Here is a 19,118-nt window from a genome sequence, read left to right on the forward strand (position 1 = left end):
ATTTAAGCACTGAAGGTAGCCAGCCCGCAGAAATGACCGGTTGGTTATATAGTGGCACCAACACATTTTTATGTACATATTTAAACAAACACAATGTTTTGTTTTCAGTCTGAGAAGCTTAAGAGAAACAGATTTATTGTATAGATCCACAAAGTATTCCATAAAGAATGTTGCACTATTTTTGATTCCATTGTGCTTTTATTTTGAAACGTGGTAGGAAACCTATACCGGAAATGGAACTGCGCCCGTAGCATTTGGCGCAGTTATTCTTGAATGGACGCTTCCGTAAATTAGTAAGAAAGTAAACTATTGTAGAAACTAATAAACTCCAACATCATGTCAAGCTTTCCATGGAATACTACACCAAGCACATCTGATAAAGACAGCATAGAACTAACGGAGAAGGATTTGATTAAGTGGGGACTCAAAGGTTTGTTTTCATCTAGCGATCTATTTTGATGTGAATGAACGCTAGCTAGCTACCTTATGTATATCTGTATCTGTACAGTTCACTACAGCTGTCCCAACGTTGTAATGCTTTGCTACACGCAGCAAAACATATCAGCCACTGCTTCAAATTAAACACTAGTGAACACCACATATAATATGGATGATATTGCAGCTGACATTCAGAAGTCAGTTGTAGTTTAGTGTCTGCTGAAACTTGTATTGCCAGATTTCCACTTATGCTAACTAACTTAATATTAAACCTAGGGCATGGCCATGTTTTGCATTGTCGGTCGCAGGACTACTGAAATGCAATGTCCACTACGTCCACTAATACTAACGAAATTAATTTTAAGACCAGTTTTTGAATTTTAAATTGTAAGTCGGTTGTTATGCAAATTTCTAAGGATCAGTTTTTTTTATTAAGGATAATTTCATATTTTTGGGGTCGAGTGCAAGTGTCTTATAAGGATGTACGGTATGGCATTGGTTGCTACCTGGATTTCAGCTTGGTATCGGTAACTACTGTTAGTCATTCACGTCGTTAACTAACTAGCCATTTCATTTTCCCCTATGAACTATAGCTCAGTACACTTATGTTGACTGTATTTGAGTACAGTATAAATATACAGTGGGCATTCCATTTTCCATGTATTCCTCACCATTACTTCTTATTGAGATGTTTACTGGTTTAAATTCCCATCTTGGTACATCATCCTTTGCTGTTGCTGTATTGATCTGGCTATATCAATGACTGATGTGTACAATCAAAGCAGTGTTGCCTTCAGAAACTAAATTAATTTAACATGACCAGGGTAATCCGTAGATAATTTAGGCACCAAATTTATATAAATGTACCTTGTGCTAACTTGCCAAAGCCCTGTTTTAACAGGCATTCAGCTTAGGCCCTACCAGCTGGATGGAGTGAAGTGGCTGGTACAGTGCCTGGAGAATCAGGAGGGGTGCATTCTGGGGGATGAAATGGGCCTTGGAAAGACCTGCCAGGTCAGTCGTCGTCATCATCATCATCATCAGCATGGCCACAGGCTTTCAGCTTACTTTGTGTTTCCAATAAAATAACACATTTTCTGCAGCCTCTTTTGTTGGTGGTGTTTGTGATTATTATTTTTAAAAGGCTCTAATTGTTTACAGTGTATTAAACTTATTTCTGGCACAAATTGTACACAATACAGATGTTCTCACTGACAGGGAGGGAAAGAGAACTAAATGATTATAAATCTCGAGTCCTGCCAGTTCTCCCTCTTGTCGGTGTCTTTCTTGCTTCATTAGTTTGTTGTAAAAAAAACTACAGTCATTTTTATAGCTTGAGCAGTTCAAGTAAATGCTGATAGCAAGCCAGATACAGGCTGTTCTGTATTAAAGAGATTTTGCCATGACACAGTCGCTGTTGATAAGTGTCTGCTGAGTGGATGTAACACGGGCCTAGTTTTCGTTGGACCAAATGTCAGTCCTGTGTGCGCTTATTCCTGATAAGCTGAAAATAGTTGGCCTCCTCTGCTCAGACCATCTCCCTGCTGGTGTATGCTCGTGGGGCCCTGGGGTATGAGGGGCCCTTCCTGATTCTGAGCCCTCTGTCCGTCATGAACAACTGGAGAGAGGAGATGGAGCGGTAAGCAGTCAGTTACTTAATTTATCAATCAAGGATTATTTTTATACAGCACCATTTAAAACAGGTTTCATAGTATTTTCCAGTGGGAAAAATTATAAGCATTAAAAATGCTAATTGAGTCACTTTTGGGAAAAAAAGAAAGTAAACTTATACCTGGACCCATAAAAGGGCATTGTTGGAGAAAATAGTCCAGCGCATTCAAGATTGATAGGGTGACTCATGTCATGTGATATACAGTTGCTAATTATGGGCCTGCATGGTGAGACTCAGCTCATGCAGCTCAATGCTGAGTTTGCATGACGGTAACGTCAACCTGAATCTCCTCTCTACCTCAGTTTTTCCCCCTGAGGTCGGAGGCCAATCATTGCATTTGTGGGCTTTCATAGGCCCTTCCAGACATGTGCTTGGTTTGTTTTCGTAGCACACGCACATGCAATTCAACATTTTCGCCACTAGGTGAAGACATTGCATGCTGTTGGGAAAGCAGCATAAACAAACTGTCACTTGGACTGTTCAAAGAGCATTTAATGCCATTTTATAAGGATCCATACTTAAAAAGTGGAAATTATATGTAGGGAATGTGTAAATGAGTAATTCCGTAAATTACTGTTAATTTTTCTTTGTTGGTTTTTAATTAAAATAACATTGTGAATTGATGTTGTTGTTGTGCTGTTTAGACTACTGAAACTACAAACATGCATTTTAAACAAATAAGCCGTTTGTACAAAAGGTTCCTGGTTACTTTCCAAATGGGTATTTAACCGACTCTAATTCTAAGGCTGACTCCCCTAGATTCGCACCCGGCCTGTCAGTCGTGTGTTACCAAGGGGACAAGGAGAAGAGGGCGGAGCTTCAGAGGGACCTGAGTGCGGGCAGGCGCTTCCATGTGCTGCTCACAACCTATGAGGTGGGCGTCGCCAACTCAGGACACTTTTTGGGGAGAAGACGAACATATGCCACCTGCACTGTACACACACGCATACATTTACATTACTGTGTTAAAAGCTAAGTATGGTATAAGATGTAATACAAATGTCTTGGATGACAAAAACATGTTCCATTGAAAATATACAAACTCATCTCCTTTACAGGGGACAAAAATGAATTACTGGGTCTTCGGAGGATATGGTTTTGGGCGGTAGTGTAATGTAGGCCTAATGGTTTGGGAACTGGGCCTGTAACCCAAACGTGGCTGGCTCAGGTCCCAGGTAGAACACCGCTGTTGTGCTCGTGAGCGTGGTACTGCACCTGAATTGTTTCAGTGTATATCCAGCTGTGTACATGGATACTATGTAAAAACCTGTGTATGGCACTCTTGATGAGGGCTTCCCCTAAATGCCAGTAAAGTAATGTAGTATAATGTTTCTGTGTGGAACCTGAATTTTACAGTGTGTTGTATATTATAGTGATTTTGTGCGCTTTTGGTTTGCGTTTTACAGTTGTGTCTCAACGGTGCCTCGTTTTTAAAAAGGTAAGGTTCTCTGTGGCTCGTAATTCTCTGTATGGCTCTGTGTGATAGGCCACAGGTGTGGCAGACTGCAGAACTCGCTGGACGTGAGTGCCACAGCAGGCAGGTGGTGGCTGCAGAGAGGTGATTGGCTGGGTGTCTCGGGTGATGTCAGCTGTGTGTGATAATGGTGTGGGAACTGGGTCTGTATCTCAGAGATTTCTGGGATGATAGTGGGCTTAGAAAGTACTTGTGGACTCATTCACTTATCTGGAGTTGCTTCAGTAAATATCAGCTGTATAGACAATGTATGGAATAAAGTTGCTCTGAGTGCCTCCTCAAGCTTTGTGACCTAATGTAATATTTTGTAGGTGGAAGTGGAAGGTCCTGGTGGTGGATGAGGCCCACAGACTGAAGAACCAAAACTCCTTATTGCGCAGGGCCCTGACAGAGGTGAGCGGCACACCTTGCTGTGCCACGCACTGCCCTTACCCACCCGGGTTCCCTACTCTACCGTTACCCCTCCCACCCGCCCTGCCACACTCCACACCATACCAAGCTGTGCCTCGCCACTCCCTCTATGTTCCATTTCTGTCCAATCTGAGACTGATAGAACTGTGTTCTTCACCTTTGCACTCCAACCCAAACCCCAAACCTCGCTCCCCCTTGCAGTTTTCGGTCCGCTTCAGAGTGCTTCTGACTGGCACCCCCGTTCAGAACAGCCTGCGGGAAGTCTACTCTCTCCTCAGCTTCATCCAGCCCCCCGTCTTTCCTGAGGACCAGGCCGAAGACTTCATCTCCGCCTACGCGAACGTTCAGACCGAGCCCGCTCTTGGTAAATGACCTCCTGGGCCAACAGGAAAACTCTCCCAGGCACATTCCATGCTGCATTATGCTGATTCATTCATCGCCCGTCCAACCTCAGTATGGCTCTGGGCTCATACAGCGATGTTAGTTTTGTGAATCACACTGTATTTTAATTTAAACTTTAATTTTTTTGTTTTAATTTACCTACATGAATTTTAATATAGTGTGAGTGTGAATTATGGGATTTTGCTGTGCTGGGTTTATCTGGATTTTCAGAATAATTAGGCAAGGACATTGCACAAACCTGAGGCGGCTCAGGACAGGTATTGCCAGGTCTGGCCCATTTTCCGTTGGTCTCATACAGAAAGAATGCTAACTGCTTGGTAAAAAACCTCAGCAGTGACTTATCCACCAGATATGCTGATTTTGACATTTCTGTATTCTGTGGAATCAGGTGTGTTTGCATTTCTCAGTAGTGGATAAATCCAGTACTGGCTTTTGTTCCTTCTAGTTATTTTGAGCTTAAATTATCTAAACAGCTGTGTTTCACTGCTGTATTGAATCCATGGTAGAAGCATTTGAACTAAGCATACTGGTGCTTTCTTCAACTGTAGTTCATAGGATTATCAAAAACATCAGATGAACTATATTTGGCTGATTATATAATTAAGAGCAAAGGCGTGTAATCCCAAACAGGTTGGTCCTCCGTGTTCTTTTCTGCTCTATTTCACATGAAATCCAATGACTAATAACCCAGCGGTTTCCTTCTCTGTAATTAGTGCGCTGATCCCAGTTTGGTATGTGTTGCTGATGATGTCACCCTGGTTGCTCCGCCCCCCTCCCAGCCGCCGAGCTGCACGGGGTCCTGCAGCCCTACCTGCTGCGCAGAGTGAAGGCGGAGGTGGCCCTGGAGCTGCCCAGGAAGACGGAGCTGCTGGTGTACCACGGCCTGTCGGCCCTGCAGAAGAGATACTACAAGGCCATCCTGATGAAGGACCTGGGTGAGCAGGCCCGCTAGGCCCGCTAGGCCCAGTCACAGACCTAACGGCAGCGCTGCTGTACTGCAGGCAGATAGGTGGCGCTGTGCTGATTAAACTGTGAGTTCAAGCTCAAGGTAAACTTTAGTATCTCAGAATGAGGAAATTCAAGTGGTCATGGAACACGCACAAGCAGGGTACAAAGGCATATAAATTAAAGTACAATAAAAAGAATAGTAAAATGGTCAGTAAACGATAAAATTGTCATATAATTTCATTCATGTACTTAAATATGCTTCTGTGTTTGTGTGTGTGTGTGTGTGTGTATACATCCTTAGATGCTTTTGAGAATGAACAGGGCAGCAGAACCAGGCTGTTGAACATATTGGTGCAGCTGCGGAAGTGTGTCAACCATCCATACCTGTTTGACGGTAAGAGCCTCACATTTACAGCGCCCCAGGAAACCATCAGCAGCTTTTCATTGGAGTTTGCATACACAGCATTTCACTGCAGCTTCAAATTCAAGGTCTGTACACACAGAGGCCTTTAGTATTTGAAAATAAACTCCACCGCAAGTCATTCTGATTCTTCCAGCTTGATTTGGTTTGTCCAACCAAACACTTTCCCTGAGTTCATTGTTTCCCCCCTACCTCAGGTCCCTTTTAACACTCAATGTAGATGAAACTGTATTAAGAGAGTACTTGAGCTCAGTTAATGCAGTGTCGTGGGGGGGGGGGGGCATGAAGTGTTCAACCTCTCAGTACTTACACCTGACCCCCCCCCTCTCCAGGGGTGGAGCCAGAGCCGTTTGAAATGGGGGAGCACCTGGTGGAGGCCAGTGGTAAACTCCGCCTCTTGGACAGCATGCTGGAGTTCCTGCACAAAGGGTCAGTCTCTGTGCCGTCTCCTGCACCTACTGTAAGACTCTTCATCACTGTCATTTAAAATATCTTTTTGAAATTTTAGTATGATGCGATGTGATGTTTTTTTGTGCAGGTGGAAAGGTCTGGTCATAACAAGCCTAGCCTGTGTGGTTTTCAGAGCAATGTAGATACAGCACAGCCACATTGTAATCAGACCATAGACTTTAGGAAACCAAGTTTTATAGTTTGTTTTTTGACATAAATAAGGAGCTAATGAAGTAATATATTTATTTGTTGAAGGGGCCATCGAGTGCTGCTGTTCTCTCAGATGACCAGAGTGTTGGACATCCTGCAGGACTACATGGAGTACAGAGGTACCATAGATGCAGGGGATTACAGAAGCACAGATAGCATAGATATCTATTAATCCACTGGGCCTCCAGGCCCTACTTTTCCCATCCTACTCTGCTCTTAAGATGTGACTTATCTTGTGTGGATTTTGCGTATTTTTGTTCACCCCCCCTCCCATCAGGCTACAGCTATGAGCGCCTGGACGGGTCGGTCAGAGGAGAGGAGCGGAACCTGGCCATCAAGAACTTCAGCAGCAAGGACGTGTTCGTCTTCCTCCTCAGCACCAAAGCCGGTACACCCTGCTCTCTGTCTCCCGCACTTCTCCATAGTAACACAACCTTTATTAACAAGGAAAACTGTGTTTCCTCCTGCCTTCTGCCGTTTCCTCAGCGTTCTCCGGGGCTTGTCTCTCTGACTGTGAACAATATGAATGACAAGTATTTTATACCTCACAAGGGTCCAGAAAGCAGACCTGGAGCAAACACCTATCTGAGATACTTTCACCGTTCGGACACACAAAGTTAGTTTGTGGAAGTAAATTTTCCGAATGCAGTCACTTCTTGCCTTTGAATGTTTGTGCACGGTCCACATCACCGCTGCGTTCCGCCTCCAGGGGGCGTCGGGATGAACCTGACGGCCGCTGACACCGTGATCTTCATGGACAGCGACTTCAACCCCCAGAATGACCTGCAGGCCGCGGCCCGCGCCCACAGAATTGGGCAGACCAGGTACCCTCCTCTCAAAAGCAGGTCGCACTGGACACGGTAACCGGTTTAAGTCCCTTGCTCTCCGCTCTCAGTCTAACGTGAGTGTGGAGGTAACTGCACCGGTGTAGGCTTGTGTACTGTATGCCACTTGTTAAACTGAACGGCACGACAAGCCAAGTTCAGACGGGAACTCCATCGGTAAAAATGGAAGATACACAAAACAGGTAGACCTGGATAGAGAGGGAGAGGTTTGATTATTAAATGAACGGTGTAAAGCGTTACATTCAATCTTAGTATCTGGCTGAGATAGACCCCCAGCTTGTTTTTTTCGGTGATCAGCCGCTCGCCTCCCGGAATCGGCATGGAGACAGGTGGGGAACTGGTCTCTGTGTCTGTTGCAGGGCGGTGAAGGTGATCCGGCTGCTGGGGAGGGATACGGTGGAGGAGATTGTGTACCGCCGCGCTGCGTCCAAGCTGCGCCTGACCAACACGGTGATCGAGGAGGGGCGCTTCTCTCTGCTGGAGCAGGCCCAGTCTGCTGCTGCTGGCCTACAGGTGTGCAGCTTCTTCCACCTCACTGTGTACCTGTTTACCGATACCTCTCATCCCACCTTATACTTCCCTACCTCCTTATACCCTTCCCTTCCGCCTTATACTGGTCTATTTACCTCTAACTCTTGCTTCCCCTCTTATACCTATTTACCTATACTTCTCATCCCACCTTATACTTCCCTACCCCACTAAACCCCTTACTGTTTTTCTCTACACCTCCCTTCCTCCTTATACCTCTCCTCCTCCACATACTGCTCTCTCATACTGTTATCGCACTCCTTTTCCCTTCTTTCTCCCACTTTATTCCTGTCTATCCACCTTATACCCTTCTGCTCCCATATTACACCTCTCTGTCTCTATACCCCACTCTTCATTTTTTACATTTTCTCCTTCTGTTTTTATCTTCACTGCCCTGCTCTCTGCCACGCCACACCTCCCTCCATCCCCCTGGGGGCGCTGCAGCTGAGTGAGATCCTGAAGTTCGGGGTGGACAAGCTGCTGGCGTCGGAGGAGAGCTCGGTGCAGGACGTGGACCTGGGGCTCATCCTGGGGCGGAGCCGCGACGGCCACTGGCTGGACGAGGACGACCCCGCCGTCCCCGGCGAGGAAGAGGAGGACGCCGACAGCGACAACCAAAGTGAGCCTGTCCTGACTGAGCAACATCGGCCAATCCAAAACACCGAATTGATCAAAATGGTCTCCATACTCAGTTACTATGGATTTAGTCCCAGACAAATGATTGCGTCTCATCCATATTCAGTGGGTGTAATGCAGTTTTTTTTAGCTTCATTTTTGCTTTTCTTTGTTTAGTGAAAATATCCCACACACTAAGCCGATAATTACAGCATGTCTGGCTCAATCTAGCATGTCATTTTAATCTTGATTATTGAGTGCCGTGCATTTAATTTACCGGATGGAACTGGAGAACAAACAAAGAGGGACACTCCCTTGCGGTAGAGGCCTTTGGCTGTTGCACCCTGGGCAACCTCTGTTCGTTCCTTCCCTCAGCGCACATGTACCTGTTCGAGGGCAGAGATTACTCCAAGGACCCCAGCTCCGAGGACGAGAGCCGCTTCCGCGAGCTGCTGGAGGAGCAGCTGGCCCAGCTGGGGGGCGGGGGCTCAGAGGGCCGCACCCTTCGCCGAAAGACCGGGGTGAGAGTCGCGTTCCCCCCCCCGCGGTTCAGACGGTGACCCTGGTGAAATACTGGTGACGTAGAATGGAATTCTCGATGGGAATATTTGGTCAGTGACTGCCAGCCCAAGAGACCAGACTAGTGGAGCCAACTTATCGCTGTAGCCACCTGATGTAGGATCTGTGTCCCTGTCTGCCTGTCGATGCTGCCCTGTCCGCTGCAGCGAACAGGAGGATTCACTGTAACTGCTCACATAGAGGTGTCCCCTCCACAGAATGCACACGTTTCCTGTGGAATATGTTCGATGTTCCCATACTAGGGGTAACTCCCTCTGGGCCGGTAGCAGGGTGCCCTCTCGGGTCAGCTTCTGCTCCCGTGACCTCAGAGCGGAGGTGGGCACGACTGCCAGATCAGTCGCAATTCGGCTTTAGCGCCTGCGCCTTTACGCTCGGCGAGCCGGGGCACGTTATGTTCCCGTCCACAAAGCACGAAACAGAGAGCCCCCAATGAGTGAAACGCACCAGATGAGTCACCTGGTGTGTCTATTCTGCGCTGTCTGTTCTGCGCTGCCTGTCAGCGCTGTCTGCAGGCTGTGAACTATGAAATGTCTGAACCAGAGACAGAGAACACAGTTCTCTGCCCCCCCACCCCACCCCCCCCCCTTGCAGTCATTCTAGTTAGGCATAGTTGTAGCCACCTAAGTAAGTACCCAGCTATTTTTGTAAGCTGCTCCTCAGCTGATGGCAGGAGAGAATGTTCACAGTGGCCCCAGAGATATTACGGGGTTCTTTACATTACTTTTCTTTTGATTAACCGCATCCCTGTTGTTCTGCTCTGGGGCCCGGCCCCTCAGGTGTCCCTTTGTGGGCCCTTGGCCGCTCCTGGTCGCAGGAAGAGGCCCCTGAGCGAGGAGGAGCTGGAGTTGAGGAGGCAGAGGAGGCGGGAGACCGCCGCCAAGAGGGCCAAGCTGCAGGAGGAGCGGAGGAGGGCAAAGGAGGAGGCGCAGCACCGTAAGAAGTAAGTCCTCCTGCCAGGAAGCCCGGCCCACTCTGGGCATGGTGCCATCACTGAGACTGGCACCGCCATGCCCATGGCTCCGGCATGATGACTGAGCGCTGACATGTCCTCAGTGAGCCATGCCCTCGGCACCATGGGAGGGCAAGTGAGACGCGGGTGGAATGACAGATGGGTACAGGCTGCCCATCAACAGTGTGAGCTTCCAAAAACGAACTCGATTTCTTTGGAAACTGATTCACCTGTGTGGTTTAGTTAATTAACTGCCGTTTGGCATTATTTACTGCCATTTGGCATTGGCTCAGATCCAGAGTCTCTTAAAATGCTGACTCTGGTGAGTTTGCAACCAGTGCATCCTGATCAATGTAGAGCTCAGCCTGCCGCCCACAGTACCCAGCATTCAAAAGCAAGCTGTGCTGTGGAAGTGCACCCATGGTGCCTCTCTGGAAAAGTGCCCCTGCCACACGTAACCCAGGTAAAGTGTTTGGTTGGACATGCTGGGTGTGCAAGTTGGACAAGCTGCTTTTGAAATGCCTGAAACGTCCTACCAGACTTTTATTTTAAGTGTGTTTAGTATTATTTTCTCCACCTTGGGTGTCCTCTAACAACAGCTGATGTCTTTGGACACTGGATATGCTCTCATGGTCAGTTGTGCGTGTTGTGTGTGTGTGTGTGTGTGTGTGTGCGTGCGTGTGTGTGTGTTGGGGCGTGGTGGTGTGTGGTGTGTGTGTGTGTGTAGTGTGTGGTGCGTGCGTGTGTGTGTGTGTGTGTGTGTGTGTGTGTGTGTGCGTGTGTGTGTGTGTGTGTATGTGTGCGTGCGTGCGTGTGTGTGTGTGTGTGTGTGTGTGTGTGATGTGTGGTGTGGTCGTGTGTGTGTGTGTGTGCGTGTGTGTGTGTGTGTGTATGTGTGCGTGCGTGCGTGTGTGTGTGTGTGTTTTACAGGATGGCATGGTGGGACTCTTGTGGGTATCAGTCCCTGTGCCTGATGTCAGAGGGGAGTGAGGAGGAGGAGGAAGAGGAAGAGGAAGAGGGCGACAACCTCAGTGTGAGCTCCACGGATTCGGAGCACACAGCCATCCGCTATGTCCTGGGCGATGTGACCCACCCCCAGGCGGCCCAGGAGGATGCCATCATCGTGCACTGTGTTGGTATGGCAGCGCTGCGTACCTGCTCCCCCCCCCCCCACGCCACCCTCACCCTGCCCCTCTGAAACCACCTTATTCTCCTGTACAAGCAGCTGACGCCAGAGTCATATAATATATCCCACAGTGTAGGCAATAGTTTGCATTCAACTTCTGCTTTTTCTTAATGTTTCTGCGAACGTGTGTGTGTGTGCATGGTGTTTGTGTGTGCATGCATGTGTGCGTCTGTTTGTATGTGTGTCTGTGCATATGTGCGTGTGCACGTGTGTGTGATACAGATGACTCTGGACGCTGGGGCCGAGGGGGGTTGTTCACTGCGCTGGAGGTGAGAACTGACGAGGCGCGCAGACAGTACGAGCTGGCAGGGAAGATGGAAGGTGAGCAGCCTGCTGAGCTGCACGCATTCAGACTGCGGTGTGAGCCTGGGCTCTTGTGCATGCGTGTGTACTCAGCTGCACGTATTAAGACAGCTGCGTGAGCTTGGGTTCATGTGCACGCGTGTGTACACAGCTGTACGTATTAAGACAGCTGCGTGAGCTTGGGTTCATGTGCACGCGTGTGTACTCAGCTGTACGTATTAAAACAGCGGTGCGAGTGTGGGTTTGTGCCCACGCGTGTGTACACAACGGCACGCCTTACAGGTGCGCACGTTATTTCTGTGAGCACACACAAACTGAGATGTGCACGTTTATTTGTGTGTGCTGGCAAACGCATCCCAGAGAATTCAATGCCAGGCAAGCAGCAGGTCAGTAGAGATCCTGTCTGTTGGCCTGATGCCTTCTGGGACAGAGCTCCACTATCACACTTCTTTGGAATTATATGAAGTGTATTTGCTTGCTTTAGACCACAAAGTGAGCCAGGTGGCCTGTGAACCAGTGGCTGTTTCCCACACTATGGGCCATGCAGTACTGCAGGAGAAGAAAGATCTATTCGGGCTCTATTTTATCCCAACAGAGAAAACAAAATGTGTTTTTTTAAAGATCATAACATGCATTGAAATCAGTTGAAAATTGGGTTCCAGTTTTCTGAAACTGGGTTCGAGTTTACTGAAACTGGGTTCGAGTTTACTGAAACTGGGTTCGAGTTTACTGAAACTGGGTTCGAGTTTACTGAAACTGGGTTCGAGTTTACTGAAACTGGGTTTGAGTTTACTGAAACTGGGTTCAAGTTTTTTTTAAACTGGGTTTCAAGTCTATTGGAATTGGGTTCAAGTTTACTGGCCCCATGGGGGCAAGGAACTAATCGGGCGTCTATCAACATGGCTTTCAGCGACCCGATAAAACTGTAATAACGAAGGACCCTGTTCTCCAGTGGCCCACCCATCACAGACACTTTACATGTCAGAACATAATGAGGCACCTGGATCTCCTGTCCTCAGTTTCCCTCCTTTCCCTTTCAGACCTGGAGCTCGGTCATGTACTGCTGTTTCCCATTGATGACAAGCAGTCCAGGTTTGACGGAAGGGACTATGTGAGTATCTGAGGGTGCTGAGCTCATTTGGAATTCCTCTTTGCTGTGAACATTCCACAGTTAAATTCTGTTTTGCGGCTGCTACTGTACAAATGTCAAAACAAAGTGGGCACTGAGTGAAACTACAGAAACTAGTGAGTAGTATCATCATAGCTGTCTAATCATGCATAAAATACAAAGAAGTAGATGAGTCAATTACAGAGGAACTGAAAACTATTACCCATGACAAGTGCTAGAGCGTTAGCCGACGCAGGAGAAAATGCAGCTAGGGATCGATGCTTCTGACGACGCAGCGCAACTTCTGTTTCTGCTTGAAAAACGTAGTTAATTACTGCACCTGTCAGCGTGCTGACAAACGCAATTCAATATTTTACTGTGCACGGTGAATTATGGCTGTTTCATTTTCATTATGCTGTTCCTTTGGAACTAGCTGATTTTAGATGGACCCACGTGCAGTTAGGGTGTTCATCCAGGTTTTCGTCTTTGGAAAGTGTTTGGCTGTTTAGCGCTCACTTTTTTGTGCGGATAACATGTTGCTTGCAGTCGCCTAACGTCCGGCTTCTATGACTTACTAACAAGTGAAAAAAGTCATTTGTCAGTTTCCCGAAGAAAAAAATAACTGTCTATAATGATTTACCTGTGCATTCTGGGGCGCTGTGTCGACAAAAAAAAACAATCCGAAGAATACTGGCTTTGGTTGAGACTTTGTGCAGAAAGTACAAGTACTTTTCAATCAAACCGCACAGGGTCTGTGGATGTTCATGAGTATAACTGTGTCATTAGATTTGAAAAGAGATGTTGCAGTTGAGTCTTTCAAATGTGATTTTTGGCACTTTGAGTGCCGCAAACGTTGGACCGTTGAGGTCCAATGTATCGGGGTGAGTGCAACAAATATCTAGAAAACCCGTCAAAGCTCAGCGGTAGAAAGCACTCCGGGTAGGTGGAAATAAAGCTTTAGTTTATTTTTGGTGAACTGCCCCTTTAACCCCCCCCCCCCCCCCCCCCCATACTGTGGGCAGACAGAGCAGTCATGGTATTGTGTGAGTACCCATCTGGTATGTTGCAATGCTGACGCATCTGTAGGCACCGCAGTGACAGATTGTTTGTCAGTGCGATGATTAATGAGCATTCAACACCCCCTGCATCCATGAGGCACGTCAGGTTCCGACTCATCCCCGTGCTGTTTCCTAGCTGGCGTTGATAGTGGCACAGCAGAGGGATCAGTCTAACAGGCTGTCGGGAATCAAGATGTCCGCTCTGGAGGAGGGTCTGAAGAAGATCCACAGGGCCGCAAAGAAGAAGGAAGGTGCGAGCAAGCCTGAGATTGCAGCCGGCTTTCATAACGCTGGCCCGCCGCCCAGCGCCCTGCCCGTTTCCTGTTCCTGCTCCCAGAGGCACCCTGCGGTAGGCAGGCGTGTTTGTTCTGTGTAAGCTCTTAATTCTTGCAACACCAAGCGAGGAACTGGTTACTGTTCTTTTGACATTTCTTTTAAGTGGTGACGCCTTAGTGAAATAATTACACAGTTGCAAGGCTGTTTGTGCTGAGAGACTCTGTGGTGAAGTTTGTTTTTTAGGGATGCCAAGGTTAAGGCGGTAACTCATGCTATTATTCTTTAATGATTTTTAAATGCACACATAGTCACATTTTATTATTTTGGCTGCGGCACTCCCCGTAAGTGCAGATCTATGACCAGATTTCCCATCTACCATCTTTCACCATAAAACCTAGTAATTGTAATTCAAATTACTTGCAAGTTAAGGCCTGGTGTTTTTGTTTGTTGCTGGCAAAGCACTGTAATTCAGCATAGTTCATGCACTCCACATCCTCGGTGGGAGATAAACTGGGAGATTTCTTTCCCCTTAATCAAATTAATTATAAAAATGATTTATCAACTGAATTGGGATGTATGCAGATGGGAAAAGAAAATGTAACTGCAATTAAGCCTCATCAAACCTTCTGTCATATAATTATTTAACCGCTACTTATTTTTCCCCTGTAGAAAGGAAGACCTAAGAAGTCCTTCTTGGTTTTTGCTGAAATAATCTGTGCTGCCTGCATGTGTTGCAATATGCATTATGAGAAATGCGGCAGTGTGCTGAAAGCCTGCTTCCTCCTGTGTGTTAACCCCGCCCACAGCCAGCGTGCACCTCCCGCGGATAGGTCACGCCACCAAAGGGTTCAACTGGTACGGAACGGAGAGGCTCGTCCGCAAGCACCTGTCCTCCCGAGGAATCCCCACCTCCATGTGTCCTTCCCCCCGGGCCACCCCACCTTTTCATTACGGGCGTGTAAAAAAACAAAAAAACGTCTGCTTCACACATGACGGCACATTATGTGCATGCATTCACTTTCCATTTGTAATCTGTCACTCAGGAAAAAAGTGTTCTGAGATGAAAGCATTCCATCATTCCTAAGACTCCCCAGTTGAAAGATCAGGGACATTTCACCCCGGTGAGATTGCCACAGATCTGGCTCTCTGTGTCTAGCCGCCCAACTACCCCACCGACATCTAATTGGCTGTTCATTCCCCTTGGATTCCTACCCGCTTTGATGCCCCTGGACATCCCTGCAAAAGAGAGTTGTGTTCTCTTTTGACCCACCTGGTTAAATAAATGAAAAATGTTAGGGGCATCTACCACAAGCACAGGTCAGGTCCTTGTACATAGGTGTGTGTACCTGCATGTGACTGAGAGTAAAGGCTTTGGGACACACCTGTATTGGTTTTGCTTCACTGGGAGTTAGGCTGTGTTCATGTAAGCCAGGGCTCCACCAATTACCGCTGCATTAGTTCCTCATTCGCGCACTTTAAACTCACCGGCTCAAACTGCGTGGGTGTGGCTTTTTCCTTGACTCTGGTGTCAGATACTACTACTCCAGCAGGGCGGCGTCCTCGCGCCCGTCTGCGGTGGCGGCGTCTGCCTCGCCCACGTCCCGCGGCGGCGCGGTGAGCCAGGCTGCGGGTTCGTCCTCGGGAGCGGGGGCGGGGGCGGGAACGAGTGGCGGAGGGGCCGCGAGATCAGCGGACTCCAGCGGCCCTGTCCTGGCCAGCTTCATGAGCGGAGTCCACATATTCTTCTACAACTTGGCTGCCTCGGAGAGGAAGAGACTGGCCCGCTACCTCATCACATATCCTTTCAGACTGAAGTGGAGAATTTGTTTTTATTTAATTAGTTGACTGGGTCCATAACGTTTCACTGAAAATTCTCAGATCTGCAGGAGTGTTTTTGTATTTTACCAGCTCCTGAAGTCAGTGCTTCTAGTGCACATTTGTCTCAGGCCTGGTACTTAGTGCCTTCTTCACCACCTTGATCCCTCAGATATACCCGTTACAGAGGACCGTTTCTCATGCTGACCAGGGCGGTTGAATAGAACACAGTAGACCAAAAGAATATAACCGAAAGGGGACTGCAGTGTGTCCACTTTCCCCGATTACCTGAGGGGAGGGTGACTGCTTTAGCTAGCAGGTTGGAGGCCTCCCTGTCACTCTTCCTTAACTGCAGGGCACCTATGACGGGGATGAAGAGGAGCTCGTGAGTGCTGATGTCACGCACATCGTGGCGGAGGTGGAAAGCCCCGTCCACACGCAGGTGATCGCCAGCTCTGCCTCTCTCTAACGGTCTTGTACTCTGATATAGTTTTTACTCTTAACCTCCAGGGCTCTCATTTCCAGCAAATGTGTGTTTTTTTCCTGATAGATCCAAGAAGTACTGATTGTCTTACTCTAAATGTCCCAACCAGACTTGGTTATGTTATGAGCACACACAGAAAGAGCTTTTGAACTCTGATAGCTGATACCAGGAGAGAATGAAGGGACTCAATCCAGCTAAAGCACCAGCTCTTGTGCTGTGATGGGCGCCTGAGGCCAGATCAAATCTTTACTGGTTTCTCACAGGCCAACGTGCAGCTGGGCACAGCATCACCCAGGGAGGGGGACATAGTATCATCCTGGGAGGGGGCAGCTAAGGTTTAAAGCCAAGCTAAGGTGTGGCAGCTAAGGTTTAAATTCATTAGTTGTGCTTTGTCCCATCCTAATAGGAGCTGAAGGACCTCCTGCATGGGTGTCCTCAGGCCCTGCCTGTCCAGAAGGCCTGGCTGGAGGCCTGCTTCTCCAAGCAGCGCAAAGTCAACACGGCCAACTACCTGATCGGCCTCCACTGACCCAGCGGCGATCAATACTTGCATCAGTTATCGTTCTTCAGACTAGAGGGTCTACTTAGTGAACTCGCCATGCATAGAGAAGGGCCTTCTACAGATGCAAGGCCCACAGCCTGTCCTGTCCTTGCTGATCTGCTTAAAGAACTCAATGAGTACTTACCTGCAACCTCAATTAAAACATTTTAATTGTATTAATTTAAAAATACACATTTTTTTGAACAAAATGATTTTTCATTCATTTTGTCAGTCATACCTGGTGAATGGGTCTGGAACTGAAATTGATAAAAAACAGATGGTTGGTGGTGTGCCACAGGCCAGCTGGTCTGAGGCAAGACTTCCACCATGGTGGTACTTTTTGAACCACAGCTTTCTACTATGTGGTATGAGTTTCCAATTCATGTTTAGAAATGCACAAGAAACGGATAGCAGCTTGGAACAGGTCACTCTTGAAAAAGATGTCGCTGTGGACTCACCTGTATAAATAAAGGGTAAATAAATAAAAACTTCCTGGCTGGAAGCCTTGCAATGTAAACACCTCATGACTAGGGCCCTAGCCTCATGGGGCAACACAGGATTGGCAGTTATATCGCCTGGGGTTAGGGAGGGTGCAGTGGGCTTGCCATGTCTCATCCATATGAAACGGTGCCTGTGGTCTACTTGCTAAAGCTGCACATGAAGCATCTTTCTCCAGCTAAGTTCAGCTTGTGAGCTACGGCGTGAAAGGAAGCGGCTATCAACAGGGTCCCTCTGGGGAAAATGAGAGGGTGTGGCCAGGGCCATGGCCAGACCAAGACTTTTGTTGAACTCATCAGAAGGTTACGGTGAAAACCAAGACACAAGTGAGGCCAAGCTTGCGGAGCTAGTTCGGGCAGACAACTCGAGAAGAGCCAATATCACCGTCAGCTGGCATGATGCGTACGCCCTAATGGGAGGGCTATTTAAATCTCCTGCCTTGCCTCTTCATGCCTTTGCTCATTCTGCTGTGCTCTTCTGGCCATGCTATCCCTGCTGCTGCTACCCCCTGCTTGCCCTCTCCCGCCTGTATTCATGCCTTCCATAAGTGTTTTTTTGGTGCTCCCACCACCACCCCGGCATCCACCTGTTGGCTCTGCTTCTCATATGATCCCCTAGGGGGGTTTGCAGTGGTTCCTCCCTGCTATTATTTTGGCTAGCTTGTGCATACAGGAAGTGATAAGGCACAGCCTTGACTCGAAAGTTGCATTCTCATTAAACCTCTATAAATATTGCTTAATTCAAACTGTGAGTTGTGTGACTGAACTATAAAACTTTTAAGCAGAATTGAGAGAGGCCTGTATTGATTTGTAAAACCTGAGAAGATTTTTTAAAATTTGGATGTACAATCCTGCATGTGAAATTTGGAAAGCAGATCCATTGCTCACGTTAACTTATCCTAAATGCAAAACATATATGAATAGGATAGGATATCAGTAGCCACTCAGCACAACAGCAACAGTGTTGGCTGATGGGCTGATTTCATTTCAGCAAAACAAGTATATAAGTCAGATGACCTTGGCATTTGGGCAGCTCAAGGTGCTTGATTTTTGTGATTTAATTCACAGCATATTACCACAAGAACCTCATGCCAACCATCAATCATAGTGGTGGAGGGGAGATGATTTGGGACTGTTTTGCAGCCACGGGACCCAGACACCTCACAATCATTGAGTCCTCCATGAATTCCTCTCTGTCAGTGTGTTCTAGAGAAAAATGTGAGACTGTCTGTCCAGGCTGTCACAGTTAAAGGTTGGCCCAAAGTGGATCATGTAACAGGACAGCGATTTGAAGTACACCAGTAAATTTACAACTGAATGGCTGAAAAAGAAACGAGTCAGGGTTTTGGAATGGCTTTCAAAGTACAGACCTCAACCTCATTAAGATGTGGTGGAACCATAAGAGAGCTGTGCACAAATGAATGCCCTCATATATCAACGAGCTGAGGCAATTTTTTAAGGAGTGGGCCAAAATTCATGTTGACTTAATTTTGGTTGAATGAATAACGATAAGGAGTAAAGGGCCATTTTCGCTACACCTGTGAATGCTCAGTTTTCCAATCCAAACAAAAGCCTTACTGCAATACTAATAGCATGCTTTTTTCCAAGAAGAAACTCTCCGCAATTGGAACGGTAGCCTTCTTCTTGAGAGTTATGCTTGATCGTACACAATATGAAAAGTATTTTTAGAAGGTGGTTTATTGACTCAAAGTGCTTCACTGATTATGCCTTCGTTTGTGTCCCTAATTATACGTTGTGTTGAATTGGAAAGCGTAAAATGAATATCTAAATATGAATCTCTATTATATGCCTATCTATTAGGCTTCTTATAATAATAAAAATTATCTCTTTTGCTATTGATTAAGTTTGTATTTATTAATCTTCAATAAAATGTCTCAAATTGAATGT

At 47.2% G+C, this 19,118-nt stretch overlaps 1 protein-coding gene across 3 annotated transcripts; it reads left to right on the plus strand.

The window, feature by feature from the left end:
* The first annotated feature begins 241 nt into the window (after window positions 1–241).
* On the plus strand, window positions 242–19,070 carry chd1l (chromodomain helicase DNA binding protein 1-like). Of its 3 annotated transcripts, none has more exons than XR_010325941.1 (25): window positions 242–430; window positions 1,340–1,452; window positions 1,971–2,077; window positions 2,870–2,984; window positions 3,517–3,548; window positions 3,896–3,977; window positions 4,197–4,359; window positions 5,177–5,332; window positions 5,647–5,739; window positions 6,099–6,195; window positions 6,472–6,545; window positions 6,704–6,814; window positions 7,136–7,250; window positions 7,631–7,784; window positions 8,244–8,418; window positions 8,790–8,935; window positions 9,770–9,933; window positions 10,873–11,078; window positions 11,351–11,449; window positions 12,472–12,542; window positions 13,734–13,969; window positions 14,680–14,788; window positions 15,406–15,666; window positions 16,046–16,130; window positions 16,579–16,635. XR_010325941.1 is itself a non-coding variant. In XM_064311414.1 (25 exons), exons 1-25 carry the CDS (start codon window positions 337–339, stop codon window positions 16,699–16,701), a joined length of 3,060 nt encoding a protein of 1,019 aa, XP_064167484.1. In that variant the 5' UTR covers window positions 242–336; the 3' UTR covers window positions 16,702–19,070. The 3 variants fall into 3 exon arrangements, 1 of the variants encoding a protein (XP_064167484.1); XM_064311414.1 differs by having other exon boundaries at window positions 13,734–13,848; window positions 16,579–19,070; XR_010325942.1 differs by lacking the exons at window positions 16,046–16,130; window positions 16,579–16,635 and having other exon boundaries at window positions 13,734–13,946; window positions 15,406–15,545.
* Window positions 19,071–19,118: the final 48 nt, after the last annotated feature.

Source organism: Anguilla rostrata, chromosome 15 (assembly GCF_018555375.3).
Source record: "Anguilla rostrata isolate EN2019 chromosome 15, ASM1855537v3, whole genome shotgun sequence".
NCBI lineage: Eukaryota > Metazoa > Chordata > Actinopteri > Anguilliformes > Anguillidae > Anguilla > Anguilla rostrata.